Source organism: Chelonia mydas, chromosome 11 (genome assembly GCF_015237465.2).
Source record: "Chelonia mydas isolate rCheMyd1 chromosome 11, rCheMyd1.pri.v2, whole genome shotgun sequence".
Lineage (NCBI taxonomy): Eukaryota > Metazoa > Chordata > Testudines > Cheloniidae > Chelonia > Chelonia mydas.
In genome coordinates this window covers 31,835,900-31,853,015 of record NC_051251.2, presented here as the reverse complement: position 1 = coordinate 31,853,015, position 17,116 = coordinate 31,835,900, and the positions used below count along the sequence as shown (strand labels likewise).

At 42.6% G+C, this 17,116-nt stretch overlaps 1 protein-coding gene across 10 annotated transcripts in view; it reads right to left on the bottom strand.

Moving 5' to 3' along the window:
* The window catches only part of TANC1 (tetratricopeptide repeat, ankyrin repeat and coiled-coil containing 1), a 212,982-nt gene that overhangs the window by 186,494 nt on the left and 9,372 nt on the right, over nt 1-17,116 (bottom strand). The window contains exon 2 of one of the 10 annotated variants that reach the window (XM_043524883.1): nt 1,283-1,294. The exons of the other annotated variants lie outside the window; for them this stretch is intronic. Coding sequence (XP_043380818.1) covers nt 1,283-1,294 — 12 coding nt within the window. The remainder of the gene's footprint in view (nt 1-1,282; nt 1,295-17,116) is intronic. 10 annotated transcript variants of the gene reach the window in all.

Below are 17,116 nucleotides of genomic sequence, written 5' to 3'. Positions count from 1 at the left end.
GAATGTAGCAAAACACAAAAATGCCACACCCCCACCTGACACTGCTATACTACCGAGAGTTTCCAGTGTAGACCAGGCCTGAGGCAATGCTTCCCGCTCCACACCCTACAGTTCTTTATTTCCATAGGGTTTACAATAGTGTTAAAATACAAATACAAGAACATTTAAGAGACAGCCCAAGACAATACAATTTATCAGAGACCACATTTAGCCCAGGAGACCAGCAGCTGTTAGCACTTTAATCCAACAAAATAACTGTTCCTCAGTAAAAGTCAATACTGAACATTTCTTCATCAAACTACTTGCTTTCACTGATGCCTTTAGCAAATGGATTTTTTCAGAAAACCCTGAGTTAAAAAAATTCAGTCTACAATACTTGTACACTATGCCCCTTTTCCCCTCCCCCATCACTTTCAATCCAAGACTTTCAGAATTGGCGATTGTTAAAACGTTTAAACAGCCAGAACTTCGTCCTATTTTAATATGCCTTCCCTGCTATACTTTAACCATATCATCCTTTACCAAAAAAGGTATGAGCCAAATCTGTGTATTTTCCCCTTCCCTCAAGTCAGCTAAATATAAGTTACTTTAACACTATATAAATACACTAAAAACTAATATAGAACAGAAAATTTCTCTCTCCCCTCCCTGAATTGGTCTGTACTTTGCTACCCTTCTGACTGTAGCTTTAAAATCATATTCTCTCCAATCTGAGTTTAAAGTAGCTAGCCTGAATTGCAATAATCAAATTCGGAGTTTTAGTTTCCTTTGTATAATTTTATTTGTTGGCCCTCTGCTCTATTTTTGATGTAGCACTATGCAGCTTCCCTGGTGAATACTGAGGCAAAGCAATCATTCAGGCTCTTAAGAATATTATTCAATCACTACAGCCCACTCATTCCCTTTAGTAACCCACTGTCTCCTAACTTCCTTTTTATATTAATAGACTTTCTTGTGATTTATTACTGCACAAATACTCTACCACATTGAACATGTTAATACTTCTTAAATCTGCGTAATTATTAAACATCTTCACATATGATAAAGTTTTGATTACATTTTTATTCATCCAAGTAATTCAGCCCTATAGTATTTTTATCTAATGGGAGTAATGACACATACTACCTTCACACACAATGTTAATTTTCCCTTACGATTTAGACACTCATTAATTATTCTTAAAAATCAGATACCCTACCAAAATTTACAAAGTTAGAGGCCTTTAGATGTTAGCTTATATATTTTTTGTGATCAAACTTCAGAAAAATAACTCTCTCTCCACCTACCTTCCCCACTCCAGATGCCACTGTAATTTAGCTCTGTCTTTTCCATTACCTTATACCACTTATTCATTGTCTTTCTACGAGTAGGCAAGTATAAGATTCTGATATAAGCAATATTTTTTATATATACTTTGTATCTGAATTTTCATTTAATATTCTATAAGTATTTGGACAAGGAGTCCAAATCCTACTCCTGTTACTAGCTCATTCTCAAACATCTGATCATCTAGCACACTCCCAGGTGCAGTGTAGATTTACCCTAAAGAACATGTATGAGAAATTTCAAGAGAAAAGCAGCAGCTTTATTATTTTTATTTTTTTTTAGGTTGTTGATGGGGATCCAAAAATAAATAAATAAAATCACATTGATTTATAACAGAAAGCTAGCTACAATCTCACCTATGGAGTCACTATCATGGCTTCATAATTAACGGCTTTACTACATGCCCACTCTCTCACAAATATTCCATTTCACCAACTAGCAAATCCTCCCTCACAAAAGTGCTGTGCTTCCTCCTGGATTTCGCTAGCTTCTCAAGCTCTACTACTTTAAACTCCTCTCCATTCCTAAATCATTACAAGCAATTTGTAAATAACTGATTTTACTTTGGAAAGAAGGCATATGCTGAATATCCCTCTTGGTCTTGCTATTGGTGGCAACAGAGCACTTAACACAATCAAATATCTTTAGAACTGAAGGTTCAGGGGCACCCCATCTGTCCTATATTTAAAAAGGGACATCCCCTTTTCCCCCCCATGCCCAGTATCCAAATAAGCAGCATTGGATTAGATAAAAATATGTTTTCAAGCAATGATCAGTCAAACGATCATACAACTTTTGGAAGTCTCCTAGACTAGTGTGGCTGGCCCACTACATTTTTATACTGTTTTTGTTTAAATAGAAAAACTATAGCCAGAACTCATACAGAAACAATGGAAAGTTTGACATCAGAAGACTCTCCTGCTCTAACTCCCTTCATTTCAACAGTTTGAGAGATTTCCCAAGTCTAAAAATACCAGCAGAAGCCAGCAAGTAACAGAACTACTTTAAGTACTATAGGGTCATGAGAAATATTTGTAACACATTTCAGTAAAGCTTTAAAATGTCCCATAAGATAACGAGGCAGAGCTACTGATAGTCTAGTTAAGGCACAGCCACAGAACTCCAAAGCATTTGGGCAAAATCCTAGCCTCACTGAAGTCAGTGACAACTCCCACTGACTTCAACGGGACCAGCATTTCATTCCTTATGTGTAGTCAGTTTCATAGCTTCCCCTGTATAGTTAAATCAAGAGAGAAGAGAAAAACATTTTAAAATAAAAAAAAAAAAATCCATAACTGGCCAAGGCAGTCAGGGGTAACCGTAGTACCTGAAATTCACTTTTTGAAATTGATTAGACATCAAGTTGCCATAATCTTTTGATATATGATAGATAAACAGAGGACCTGTTTCTAGAGCTGTCAATCCCACATCTTTCAGGAACAAATGGGTAACTCACAAAAAGTTTTTCATTTTAAAAAATGCACCACATCATCGGATGAGCTGCACCCTTTATTCCTCATTCAATGAACAAAAACTGCTATAGACATGAAGAAAAAAAGCTCCAAGCACTAAAAATCAGAAACATCTAATGCACTTCTATAACTGCATGACAGGCTGCATTCTGCCAAAACCAAAACAAACCCACTGTTGTAAAATGGGTATTAATAACTATTTGTAGTTTCATAGGAGGTCATTTTTTCTTAAACACATTCATAGAGTCAAATATTTACATTTTGCAGATGTTTCTCAAAATCAGATACTAAGACTGATACTTACACAGACACTAAAATTACATCCCATGCTGGAATTCTGTGTTTTTGTTCACTCAACAACCTAACCATTAACCTTGCCTATGAGCTATGCCACCTTCCCAGCACTTCACTGACACATGAAAGCTATGCCTCAATTCAATAGCAGATTGTTGACTTCAGAATTAGAAAGACAGAGGCTTCCAATATACCACTACAGCTACTGAAAGGAGAATTAGACCCTGATGCAGTATTAAACTACAGTGAAAGAGGGAAAAGATGAGGAATCCTGAGAAAAACCTGCCTCTCACTCTCATGTTAACTAGAAGAAAGCACTGCAACAGCACTTTTCCCACCAGCCTGGTTTTAGATTTGGTTTCCCAGATTTTATATATTTCTTTTATCTACCAGTAACCCAGTTTTCTACTCTGCTGTTATTTTACCCTATTGTTGACTACCCACTTTGGCGTGCGTCCACAAGGATTGCCGCCACGAGCATGATAAATATCTCCCGGTCATCAATGTCCACAATTTCTCAGGAACTTTCAGTCCCATCCTCTGCTCAACCCCTATCAACACACAAAAACCCATCACTTGTGTGTAGCGGTGGTAGCAGTATATAGTACTACAAGTTGGTTCACGTGACTGGGATATAGGGCAGACTTGTAGTGCTAGCCTGCATCCAGAAAAAAGAGCTGCTAGTCATACAAAACACAAGGACCCCATGCTCTTTTCTTGCCATCTACCTATTTTGTTTCCTAACTGGAAGTCCTCTACCACTGCAGATAGGCCTGCTCAGAATTTTCCCCCTCCTTTAGCACGCAGCATTAAATAACAGCAAGTACACACCTCTGTTTTTTTGATAGCCTTCAACAAGATATAATCTCAATGTGCTGACAGCTGACGAGAGGCAGCATCAAGGTGGATGGTGGATCTTTGGTGTGATGCTTCCAGGATCCACAGTTTAGGGAGCAAGAACTGAAATACCAAGCTGCATGAGGACATTTCAAATAAGGTGGCTGATCACGAAATCCATTGAAAGGAATTTCAGTGCCAGGAGAAAAATCAGAGGAATTAAGATGCTCTAACTGGAAGGTCAAGTAATATAACCACCAGTCTAATAATATTCCGAGAACATGCCTATACTATTATTAGACAAATCTCTTAGCAGTGCCCCAACTATGGACCCTGGTTTCACACTGCAGAGTGGGGATGAGGGGTTGCAAGCCACTTATGGTGATTCTATGCTTTTGCATGAAGCCACTAGCTCATTTCTATATGTTGAAATTTTGGACCTCTCTTATGGAATGATGCAGGGGAATTTTCATTCAACAGTTACTCCAGTCAGACAGGTTTCTGGAAAAGGCTAACTCCCCCTCTCATCCCTGTAGCTCATTAGTCCCCTCCAGTCATTAATCTGCTCATCAGTTGACAAAAAAATGTCCATGGCATAGATGGATGGAGCTGTTCTCTTTTCCAGTCTGGGATCTTCAGCAAGTTCACATCAGCCTACTCTAACCTAAAACCATGTTAAAACCATCAATAGTACTGTTCTGCTTCTCCTCTTTCCAGATCTGGAAACTGTATCAGTCTGCCATATAAAAGTTACAACGCTGTGTGTGCATATGCGTGCGTGCGCAAGCGTGTGCGTACGCGCACTTGCCATTTTCTTGTTGAGAAGAAGTAGCAGGCCGCAAATGGTGAAATGTACGAATGAAATGGAATGGAAAGGGAAAAAAGTGAGATAGAAGTTGTATTTCTGCTGTGCAATGATGCAGAAAGTAAAGGGAGAAACTTTCTCTGAGGAACACAAAAACAGTCCTTATTGCTTTCCAACATCCTAAAATACAAAGGGAGGGAAGGCATCCTCTGAGGGGATCACTAATGGTGAGCCAGAGGCTTCTGGATCTTCACAGGAAGTAGAACAGGAGTGAGGACGACCTGCTGTAGGACACACAAAGGAGTTTAACAGCCGGTCAGACTGGGAAATGAGGGGACAAGAGAAGGAACAGAAAATTTCTTATTGATAATTTCCTTTCTACTAGAAGCATCTCCCACAAGTCTTGACATCTGGGCTGCTCTCTACAGCTCATGGAGGCTATCACAGTTTTGGAACTGCATGGTCTGGCCACATCCCCTCAGCCTCGGCTTGCTTCCAAATAAATTATTCCCAAGATGTAAAACTTGCATATCATTAATAAATATCCCAGAGATAATGAAATACCTATGTATATTAGACTAAAGGAAACTGTCACATGGTAACGATTCCACTTAATATCTGATCTTTGACTCATGAGCCATCCAGAGTGGGTATAATTGTGGGAAATGCTACTAGCAGAAAGGAAATGATCAGTAAAAAAAATTTTCCATTCTGCAGCTCAGCATCTCCCACAATTGTTGTCATCTGGGAATAGCAAGCAGTGAACAGACATTGGAAGGTTTATGGAAGTGTTCACAAGGAAAAAGGTATCCCTCCCCTTCTAAAATATCTGCTCACAGGTATCTGCAAAATCATTTCCAGGCCATCACCTACAGTGCCTTCCTGCCACCAAAGAATGCCTCTGCAGAGGACAGGAAGTCCACCTTGTAATATTTGATAAAGATGATAGCATTTGACCAGGTGGCTACCTCACTAATTTCTGCTGTGGATGCATTAGTTCTTTCTGCCCACAAGGTCTCCAGGGATCATGTGGAGCATTCCCTGACCCCTTCTGGAACTACAATCTCCAATGGTTTGTACACTTCCACAATACATAGTCTAATTCACCTAGCAATAGAAAATGTGCAAGCTCTGAGTCCTTAGCATTTCACATGGAAGGATACACTTGAGGTAATTTTTCAGAGCCCTTCTGACTTCTAAAGGTGTTCCATCTCTCCAAGGAGAGTTCATCTTCAGCATAAACAATTCCCGAGTTCTTAGCACCACCCTATCCTCGTGAAACACGCAGTAAGGTTCCTCCTTAGAGAGCACCACCCACTCTGACTCTCGCCTGGCAGATGCAATCAGAAAACAATTTTTGCTGGCTAAATAAAACACTGATGTAAGTGGTTCGAATGGATGGTTTGTTAGGCCTCTCAGTATAGTCCATTTAGGAAACACAGGTCTAATCACCAACTTGGCCAACTGGATTGCTCTGAGGAATCTGGCTACTTCAGGGTTCTCTGCCAGAGAACCCGTGGATCTTACAAACACCACATTACTAAGGGCTGACACATGACGTGCAATGGTGTTGGGTTGGAGACCTCTGTCAAAACCTTATTGGAGAAAATCCAGGATAGCTGGAATTCCTGGATTTCTAACATTTGCTTTACGTTCCTGCCACCAGCTGCGAAACTTGGTCTAGAGAGAGGAGTATGCTCTCAAGGTTGATACTCTTCTCGATGACAGACTTATTCTGGTTTCAGAGTAACAGCCGTGTTAGTCTGTATTCGCAAAAAGAAAAGGAGTACTTGTGGCACCTTAGAGACTAACCAATTTATTTGAGCATGAGTTTCGTGAGCTACAGCTCACTTCATCCGATGAAGTGAGCTGTAGCTCACGAAAGCTCATGCTTAAATAAACTGGTTAGTCTCTAAGGTACCACAAGTACTCCTTTTCTTTTTTAGACTTATTCTGATGACTTTGGAGGACAGACCCAGTGTTACTACTGCTTCCTTTTCAATATCCAGCCTGTTAGATGCAACCAGTTTGGGGGGACCAAATGAAGTAGAGGCCCTTGTGGAGGATAGCCTGTGTCTTTGGGATACAGTGGTGGCCCCAAATTCATCTCTATCAGGTCTGAAAACCAGGATCTTCTTATCAATGTGGTTTTACCATTACCATCACCTCTTCATGTTTTATTTTCTGGACCACTTTCCCTAATAATGGAGACGAACAGAGGAGACCCTGCGGCCATCTGTGTAATAGGTTATCTGTACCCCTGGCTCTGGGGTCCACTTCCCTAGTAAAGTACTTTGGTCTCTTCGTATTCATGTGATTCGTGAATAGGTCTTTTGAAGGCAAGCTGAAAAACTGAAATATTAACTTGCAGATTTCCTGATTCAGGCACCATTAGGAGCGGTTCTCCTTTCCACTTACTAAGCCAGTCTGCTTTCTGGTTCAGGTCTCCCTTTACGTGAACTGCCCTAAGAGAAAGGAGAGAATGCTCCATCCACTGCATGATTTTTACAGCTTCAGCATATAGCACTGGGCTTCTTGTTTTCCCACATGCGACCACGGTCGTGTTGTCTTACTGAATCAGGACATGGTTCGCTTCTAGGCTGGACTAGAACCTTCATAGCGCCAGCTTGGCCACTCTTAATTCTATGGGGTTTATGCTGTGAGTCCTTTTTTCCAGATTCAGCAGACTTTGACTCCCTCAGGGAACTGATGGGCAGTATCCCCTGGGAGAATAACATGAGGGGGAAAGGAATCCAGGAGAGCTGACTGTATTTTAAAGAATCCTTATTGAGGTTACAGGGACAAACCATCCTGACGTGTAGAAAGAATAGTAAATATGGCAGGCGACCAGCTTGGCTTAACAGTGAAATCCTTGCTGATCTTGAACACAAAAAAGAAGCTTACAAGAAGTGGAAGATTGAACAAATGACCAGGGAAGAGTATAAAAATATTGCTCGGGGATGCAGGAGTGAAATCAGGAAGGCCAAATCACATCTGGAGTTGCAGCTAGCAAGAGATGATAAGAGTAACAAGAAGGGTTTCTTCAGGTATGTTAGCAACAAGAAGAAAGTCAAGGAAAGTATGGGCCCCTTACTGAATGAGGGAGGCAACCTAGTGACAGAGGATGTGGAAAAAGCTAACATACTCAATGCTTTTTTTGCCTCTGTCTTCATGAACAAGGTCAGCTCCCAGACTACTGAACTGGGCAGCACAGCATGGGGAGGAGGTGACCAGCCCTCTGTGGAGAAAAGTGGTTCGGGACTATTTAGAAAAGCTGGACGAGCACAAGTCCATGGGGCCGGATGCGCTGCATCCGAGAGTGCTAAAGGAGTTGGCGGATGTGATTGCAGAGCCATTGGCCATTATCTTTGAAAACTCATGGCGATCCGGGGAAGTCCCGGACGACTGGAAAAAGGCTAATGTAGTGCCCATCTTTAAAAAAGGGAAGAAGGAGGATCCTGGGAACTACAGGCCAGTCAGCCTCACCTCAGTCCCTGGAAAAATCATGGAGCAGGTCCTCCAGGAATCAATTCTGAAGCACTTAGAGGAGAGGAAAGTGATCAGGAACAGTCAGCTTGGATTCACCAAGGGCAAGTCATGCCTGACTAATCTAATTGCCTTCTATGACAAGATAACTGGCTCTGTGGATGAGGGGAAAGCGGTGGACGTGTTGTTCCTTGACTTTAGCAAAGCTTTTGACACGGTCTCCCACAGTATTCTTGCCAGCAAGTTAAAGAAGTATGGGCTGGATGAATGGACTATAAGGTGGATAGAAAGTTGGCTAGATTATTGGGCTCAACGGGTAGTGATCAATGGCTCCATGTCTAGCTGGCAGCCGGTATCAAGTGGAGTGCCCCAAGGGTCGGTCCTGGGGCCGGTTTTGTTCAATATCTTCATAAATGATCTGGAGGATGGTGTGGATTGCACCCTCAGCAAGTCTGCAGATGATACTAAAGTGGGAGGAGAGGTAGATAAGCTGGAGGGTAGGGATAGGATACAGAGGGAGCTAGACAAATTAGAGGATTGGGCCAAAAGAAATCTGATGAGGTTCAACAAGGACAAGTGCAGAGCCCTGCACCTTAGGACGGAAGAACCCCATGCACCGCTACAGACTACGGACCGAATGGCTCGGCAGCAGTTCTGCAGAAAAGGGCCTAGGGGTTACAGTGGACGAGAAGCTGGATATGAGTCAACAGTATGCCCTTGTTGCCAAGAAGGCCAATGGCATTTTGGCATGTATAAGTAGGGGCATTGCCAGCAGATCGAGGGACGTGATCATTCCCCTCTATTCGACATTGGTGAGGCCTTATCTGGAGTACTGTGTCCAGTTTTGGGCCCCACACTACAAGAAGGATGTGGAAAAATTGGAAAACGTCCAGCGGAGGGCAACAAAAATGATTAGGGGACTGGAACACATGACTTATGAGGAGAGGCTGAGGGAATTGGGATTGTTTAGTCTGCGGAAGAGAAGAATGAGGGGGGATTTGATAGCTGCTTTCAACTACCTGAAAGGGGGTTCCAAAGAGGATGGATCTAGACTGTTCTCAGTGGTAGCAGATGACAGAACAAGGAGTAATGGTCTCAAGTTGCAGTGGGGGAGGTTTAGGTTGGATATTAGGAAAAACTTTTTCACTAGGAGGGTGGTGAAACACTGGAATGCGTTACCTAGGGAGGTGGTGGAATCTCCTTCCTTAGATATTTTTAAGGTCAGGCTTGACAAAGCCCTGGCTGGGATGATTTAGTTGGGGATTGGTCCTGCTTTGAGCAGGGGGTTGGACTAGATGACCTCCTGAGGTCCCTTCCAACCCTGATATGCTATGATTCCAGATGCCTTGAACTGTTTGGGACCCGAGGTGTGCTCTCCAGCCTGCCAGGCTGACATTGGTGAGAATCAGGGAATCCGGAAGGCATATGGGCATGCCCTTGCAGACATTACACTGAGCTGATCACCATTTTATGGAGTTGATCACTTGTGCCAGAACTCTCACTTGATCTTTCATATGTTCCAAGGAGTGGTCCCATGCCTTTAAGATGAAGCCCTGAAGGTACCTGATGTGTGACTGCAGCTATGGAGTGATCCCTGTGCATGATACTTGCAGACCTAGCTGTTGAAGGCTCACTGCAATAATGAGCAATCTTGCAGTTTCAAAACAATGCAAGAAGGTCTTGAATCTTCTGGAATCTCTCTAGAGATGGGTATGTCCCTGCTACCGAGGTGTCTATGGCCACTCCCAAATGAGCTGTTTGAGTGAACAGAATTGAGGAGCTTTTATTGACTATGATGATAAACCATGCACCTGCAGGAGATTCAAGGAGAAGGACTGTAGCTCTGTGAGCCATTACAGAGGATGGAGCTCTGACTAAGATGTCATCCAGGAAGGAGTATAGGTGGATCCCCTGTGATCTGAGTCCAATTATAATTATCATCAACATCTTTGTGAAGACCCAGGCAAACCACGGACAAGCCAAATGGGAGCTTCCAATACTGATAATGCTTCCTGTCATAGGCAAACCTTAAAAACCTGTGATGACCAGGTCTGATAGGGATGTGGAGATATGCATCCAGTAGATCCACTGAAGTCGGAAAATCCACCTGGGACAGAGTTGACCTGTAGAGGTTAGGGTCTCCATTGGGACTTCATTTCCTTTATCCATTGGTTGAGCCTTTTGAGATCTAGAATTGCTCAGATTCCCCCTATATGCTTCTGAATGATAAAGATGGGAGTAGAACCTGAGAACCTTTCTTCTGAGGGAACACTACTACTCACATACAGAGGAGGAGAAAAATCTCATTTGAGATTAGGCTTGGTCTACACTACGGAGTTAAGTCGACGCAAGGCAGCTTACATCGACCTAACTCTCTAAGCCAGCGGTCTCAAACTTTTGTACTGGTGACCCCTTTCACATAGCAAGCCTCTGAGTGTGACCCCCCTTATAAATTAAAAACACTTTTTATATATTTAACACCACTATAAATGCTGGAGGCAAAGCAGGGTTTGGGGTAGAGGCTGACAGCTCACGACCCCCCATGTAAAAACCTTGTGACCCTCTAACAGGTCCCGACCCCCAGTTTGAGAACCCCTGCTCTCAGCATCCACATTAAAATGTTGTAACTCGCTCGCTGCACCAAATTAATAACTCCACCTCCACAAGAGGTGTAGCACTTATGTTGATGCAGTGTCAGCATTACTTATGCCGACTTTAGTGGCCTCCAGGAGGTGTCCCATAATGCCCCACCATGAAAGCTCTGTACTCCGCTGCCTGGCGGCCACTTACACAGGTACATGACCCTCCCCTTTTAAAGCCCCATGCATTTTTGAAATTCTATTTCCTGTTTGCTGGCCTTGGAGAGCTCATCTTGAAACTGCCCAGCGGACCATACTGCAGACACACTCCTGCCTGAGTGCACAGGAGGTTGTGGATCTCCCGAGTCTGTGAAGAGAAGAGGCTGTGCAGGCACAGCTTTGAGAGAGCAACAGAAACAAATATCTATGAGCAGATTGTTCGGGGCATGGGGGAGAGGGGCTACAAGAGGGACCCACAGCAGTGCTGTGTGAAAGCCAAGAACCTCTGGCAGGCATACCAGAAGGCAAGGGAGGCTAACAGTTGCTCTGGTGCAGAGTCACAGACATGCCGCTTTTACTAAGAGCTGCACGCCATCCTTGGCAGAGACACCACCACCACCAAGAGCCCTGTGGATACTTTCGGGGAGCTGGAGTCACAGGCCCCCGGAGTGAACTGTAAGGAGGTGCTGTTGGACAAGGAAGAGGTGGAGAGGAGTATGAGGAACAGCAAGCCAGGATCTATTTTGATTCCAGAGCAGTCGAGCCAGTCCCTCCAGACCAGCACGGGCGAGCCTGATGCAGGGGAAGGAACCTCTGGTAAGTATACAGTATGCTTTGATATTGCAGGAACACGTGTTCATTTGCTCTTTTTTTATCATGCTAGAAGTGGCTCTGACTGCGGCGGTGCTTCGCGGTGGGAGAGCTGATCCCCATGCTGCAGGCCCGGTGGGAAGGACAAAAGGAGGACAGGCTGTGCAGCTGTTTCCCAGGGAGGAGCTATGTGCAGCTGCTGGAGGTAAGAGACAGGCTGCACCGAGTGCCTGGGGGCTGGGTGGAGGGAGTGCAGGGGGCTAGAGCCATGAGGGAGTGCAGGGGTTAGGGGAGGAGGGGGTGCTGGAGGGGTTACAGGAACCCCCCCTCCAATTCCTCCTCTCCTGGCTTCCCTTCCCCCTCTGGCAGTGTCCTCTTTTGGGGAACCTGAAACACAGTAACTGTACGCAGAGCAGAAGCCCCGAGCCCTGGTGACCCATGGGGCAGAAGCCCTGAGTCCCCCTCCACGCCCCCCTGGCTGGGCCCTGGAGTTTTTATAGCACGTTGGGGGGGGGGGGCATCAGAAAGGAAAAAGGTTGAGAACCCCTGTGTTAAACAGCCCAGACAAAGTTATTTACCCTAAATGAAGAGTTATCACCACAAAACACTTATTTGCCTGCAGCCTTATCTCTCTGGATAAAATTACTTAATTTATTTTCTAAAATGTTTTCAAGATCTATGAGATATAAAATAGAATTTACGCATCTAGGTGTCAAAATATGGAGTCTGGACACCTGATTAAGGTACACATTTGAAAATTAGGCTGTTGATAATTTCTCTTTTAAACTGCAAAGTCTTTTATTCCTCTTAATGGAAGCTTACACTGGCAAAACTAATACCATCATTATATAAAAGGCAGGCTTCTGCCCATTCTGAGATGACAATTTGACCAAAATAATCAGGACTCTAGCATGGAAAGCCATGACTGAAAAAGATTTGGGGGTCACAGTGGATAATCAGCTTAACATGAGCTCGTAGTGTAATGCTGTGGCCAGAAGACCGTATGCAATCCTTGGATGCATAAACAGAGGAATCTTAAAACAGGAGTAGAGAGGTTATTTTACCTCTGTATTTAACACTGGTACAACTGCTGCTGGAATACTGTGTCCAGCTCTGGTGCCCACAATTCAAGAAGGATATTGATAAACTGGAGAGAGTTCAGAGAAGAAGTATCTACATGGACAACAATTAAATATTTGATTAAATATAATGGGCTCTTCAATCTGAGAAAGGTTTATTGTTCTAATTATATTTTATTAAGTACCTTTTACAATAGTGAAGAGGTGGGAAGAGGCAAAATAGTCTGATTTTTTTTAATATTCAGCCAGTAAAATTTAAATGTAGCACACTAAAGACAATTGTCTGTTTTCCTGTCCTTGTCAAGAGTAAGCATTTACCATCCAACTATACTATATTTTGTGAGAGACTTAAATATCCACCTCAATAGTGTAACCTAAGAAGGAAAGTTCCAATATACTGTTCTTCCTAGTCCATTTGCCTTCTAGCTCTCTTCACTGTAATTATTTGTATAAACTAATTTATATTGAGGTAGCATACAGCAGCCATATTATACTATGCTAAGCACTGTACAAATACTTAGAGACAGTATAAGCCCCAAAGATCTTAAAATCCAACCTCTGATCCTACAACTTTTAACTACAGAACACTACTCACATAAGTGAGCAAGTGAAGTCAGTGAAATTACTCACATTAGTAAAGCTATACATGTGCTTCAATTATTTTTCCTCTCCTGCAGGACATGAACAACATATTCATGTCCCCAATTTCAAATATAAGTGTAATATCCAGAAACGGCTTGAGGAAAAAAACTAACATGCACATACCAGAAAATGGAATATCTGGCATGCCCACTTTTTATTTAAGTTTTAGATTTGTCCAGCAACTTTCAGTGTATGATGAATAATTAACCCCATGAAATCAATGTCTGCAAGGCAGATTTTATAGAGCTTAAGCCAGAATGGACCACTGGATAAAGATCAGTAGTACCCAACCTTATTACACAGAAAGGACATAATAGCCTAAGCACAATCTTGTGTGGGCCAAACTGATTCCACATATTTTAAAAAGATTTAAAGTCACCTGTACTGATTTACATTTTAAGTTCAATTTGTTTTGTATGTATTTAGACAGATGATACTGTACATAGAAACAACCTATTTATACACTTGCGTAAACTAAAATGGTATAAACATGGTGTCAAAACACTAATGAATTGGCCTTTAGTATACTGTAACGAAGCAGGCTGCGGGACCTTATGAAATATTCTGGTGGGCCGTGTACAGCCCGCGAGCATAGGCTGGGTACCGCTGATGGTAGTCTCACCTCCTGTATATCACAGGCCATTACATTTGAGTACACTGAGTAGAATAACTTGGATTAGACCAAGGAATGGTCTACACTACAAAGTTGTGCTGGCATAACTATGTCAAGAAGGAGTGTAAAAAATTCAGACCCCTTAGGTGACATAGTTTTGCAGGCAGAACCCTCTGAAGAGTGCTTGTCAGCTTAGCTAATGACATTTAGGGAGGTGGTATAACCATGTCAGCAGAAGAACTCCTTCTGTCAGTACACACATCTACACTAGGGGGCTATGCTGGCATAGCTATGCCAACATAAACAGCGTAGTATAGACATGACCTAAAGCATTTCAGCCCTTAGGAGTCTGAGGGTATGTCTACATTAGACCTGGATGTCCAGCTCAAGACTCTGCTCTGATTGATCTAGTGTGCTAAAAATAGAAATGTGGGGACGATGGCACAAGCAGCAGGAGGAACTAACCATCCTCAAGTACTCACCTATTGACTCAGATGGAACTGTACATGGGCAACAGAGAAACTGGCACAAATCACATCAATTTAATTCTGCTCCTGAGTAAAGCTATTAAATGAAGTAGGGGCAGGGGCAGGATGGATTCCTCCCTCCTCCCCCCGAAAAAGCAGCAATAGTGGGCAAAGTATGAGCAAGCATCCCCTCTTCCCACTTCCACCAACAGGAGGATGAAGAAAGTTTCTTCTAATTTCTGCCAGACAGAAGGATACAGCCTTTAGATTTATCATATACCTACCTGCCAGAAGCTGTTATGGAAAATGAAACTGCTGAGAAGGACCAGAGCAGAGCACCCAATTAATAAAACAAAGTCTCCCCCAAGAAGCCTCTTTCCCCTGTTTCAATCCCTATGTGCCACTCCAGCAGTAGACGGAGCTGAAAAGGCACTGCAAGGGGTCAGAGAAGAATTTCCCCAGTGTAGGCACACCTCAGGACCACCATAAGCTCTACATTACCCCTCCACCCTTGCAAAGCCTAGCAGAAGGAGTGTATTGGCGCATTTCCATGGTGCAAGCTGCTATGAAGATTCTGAGCTCCTGCAACAGCCCAGAAAGAAATTGGCACAAAAAGGTGGTTTACTTTAAAGCCACCTTTGCACCCCTTCCTGTTGTGCTGTGCCTCTTGGAAGCCCTTCCCCAATTTATTTTCACTGCCCTTGTCAGGGCTCCTTCCCCACTCTGAACTCTAGGGTACAGATGTGGGGACCCGCATGAAAGACCACCTAAGCTTATTTCTACCAGCTTAGGTTAAAACTTCTCCAAGGCACAAAGTCTTTGAATTAGGTAAAACGCTGCCACCACCAAGCGATTTAATAAACATTCTTATTTCCCCAAAATATCCCCCCAAGCCCTTATACCCCCTTTCCTGGGGAGGCTTAAGAATAAACAAGATGAGCACAGACCAGGCTTGGATTTTAAAGACCCAAAAAACCCAGTCAGATTCTTAAAAACAGAACTTCATTAGAAGAACAAAAAAAAAAATAAGAGAACAACTCTGTAAGATCAGAATGGAAGATAATCTTACAGGCAGTCAGATTCAAAACACAGAGAATACCTCTAGTCAAAACCTTAAGTTACAAAAAGACACAAAAACAGGAATACGCATTTCCTCCAGCACAGCGAATTTCACAAGCCAAAACAAAGAAAACCTAATGCATTTTCTAGCTAGATTACTTACTAACTTTACAGGAGTTGGAGGGCTTGCATCCTTGATCTGTTCCCAGCAAAGGTATCACACAGACAAACAAAAGCCTTTTCCCCCCTCTCCAGATTTGAAAGTATCTTGTCCCCAAATCGGTCATTTTGGGTCAGGTGCCAGCCAGGTTACCTGAGCTTCTTAACCCTTTACAGGTAAAAGGACTTTGCCTCTGGCCAGGAGGGATTTTATAGCACTGTATACAGAAGGATGGTTACCCTTCCCTTTATATTTATGACAGCCCCTTACACACAACTTTTAAAGCTAATTCTTTCATGTTTGCAAGGATTTTATAGAACAGGAAGTAGAAAATTACTGAGAATTTAATTTGTTATTTTATAGCGATAAAAGCTGATTAGAAATTATCAACAGTCTGAACTGTTGTGGGGTTTCTCCCCTCACCCCACCCTTACATTTCATATTTATTTTATGTTAATTGCTGGCCAACATTTTAGAAGAGTCCAGGAACCCAGTTCTTACTAAGAAAAAACTCTCACTCTGACTTCAAAGTGAGTTTAGTCCAAGTGTGAAATGGTGCTCCAAGTATATTAATAAGAATAGAGATTCATCACACAGATATTTCTGGTGCAAACCACAAAAAAAGAAGCACCTCTTCAAATTTCACATTTAGAACGTTCTGTGCATATGGAGTGACTTCACAAAAACTGTCAAACTGCTTCCAATAATCCTTTTTCCACTTTAATTTAAAATAGTCAGAACACATTGGTCTTATCACTAGCACTGGCTGGAAATTTTCTGATAAACCAGGGTTTCATTGGAAAACACTGATTTCTCAAACCAGAAACGGTCACAGATATAGCGAGAGTGGATTCAACGAACTTCCAATGAACCACAGGCAGGTCTCCGACAGAACCCGGCCTGGTATCCTGCCATCTCACCTGACAGACTGCTGGGGACTGGGGTAACCCTGAAATACAGATTGCCCAGGGACAGGGTCCCCAGGTGTTCTGGGTTCCAGCAGCCCAGCAAGGAACCTAAAAACCTGAGGGAACCCAGCTTGAGATCAAATCAGAATAAAACCAAATTTCAAAATTTACTGCAAACTGGGAATTCCAAGTTTCAGCCAGCTCTACCTATCAATAACTCCTCCAAGCAACTTTTTTTAAAAAGTCTGAATATGTAGAAACTAGTGATGGGCTCAAGCACCATCATTCAGATCTTAACTTCTCAGAAGTGTAGGGGTGTTCACAGTTTTGGTTCAGGCCCATCTCTTAAAAGCAAAAAAAGAAAACACACTTGCAATGAAAGAAACAAATTTATCTTATTGTAAGTGAATGAAATAGTTAAGGTCACAATTCAAAGTCTTTAGATTAGTTCACATTGTAAAGAATTCTTCAAATGAAGCAAAATTGAAGTAATTCTGAGCCAAACTCTCAGTCTCCAGATTTTCCAGCAATTAAAGACTTTTGCAGTTTAAGTGCTAAGTCAATTTCAGAACTATTAGC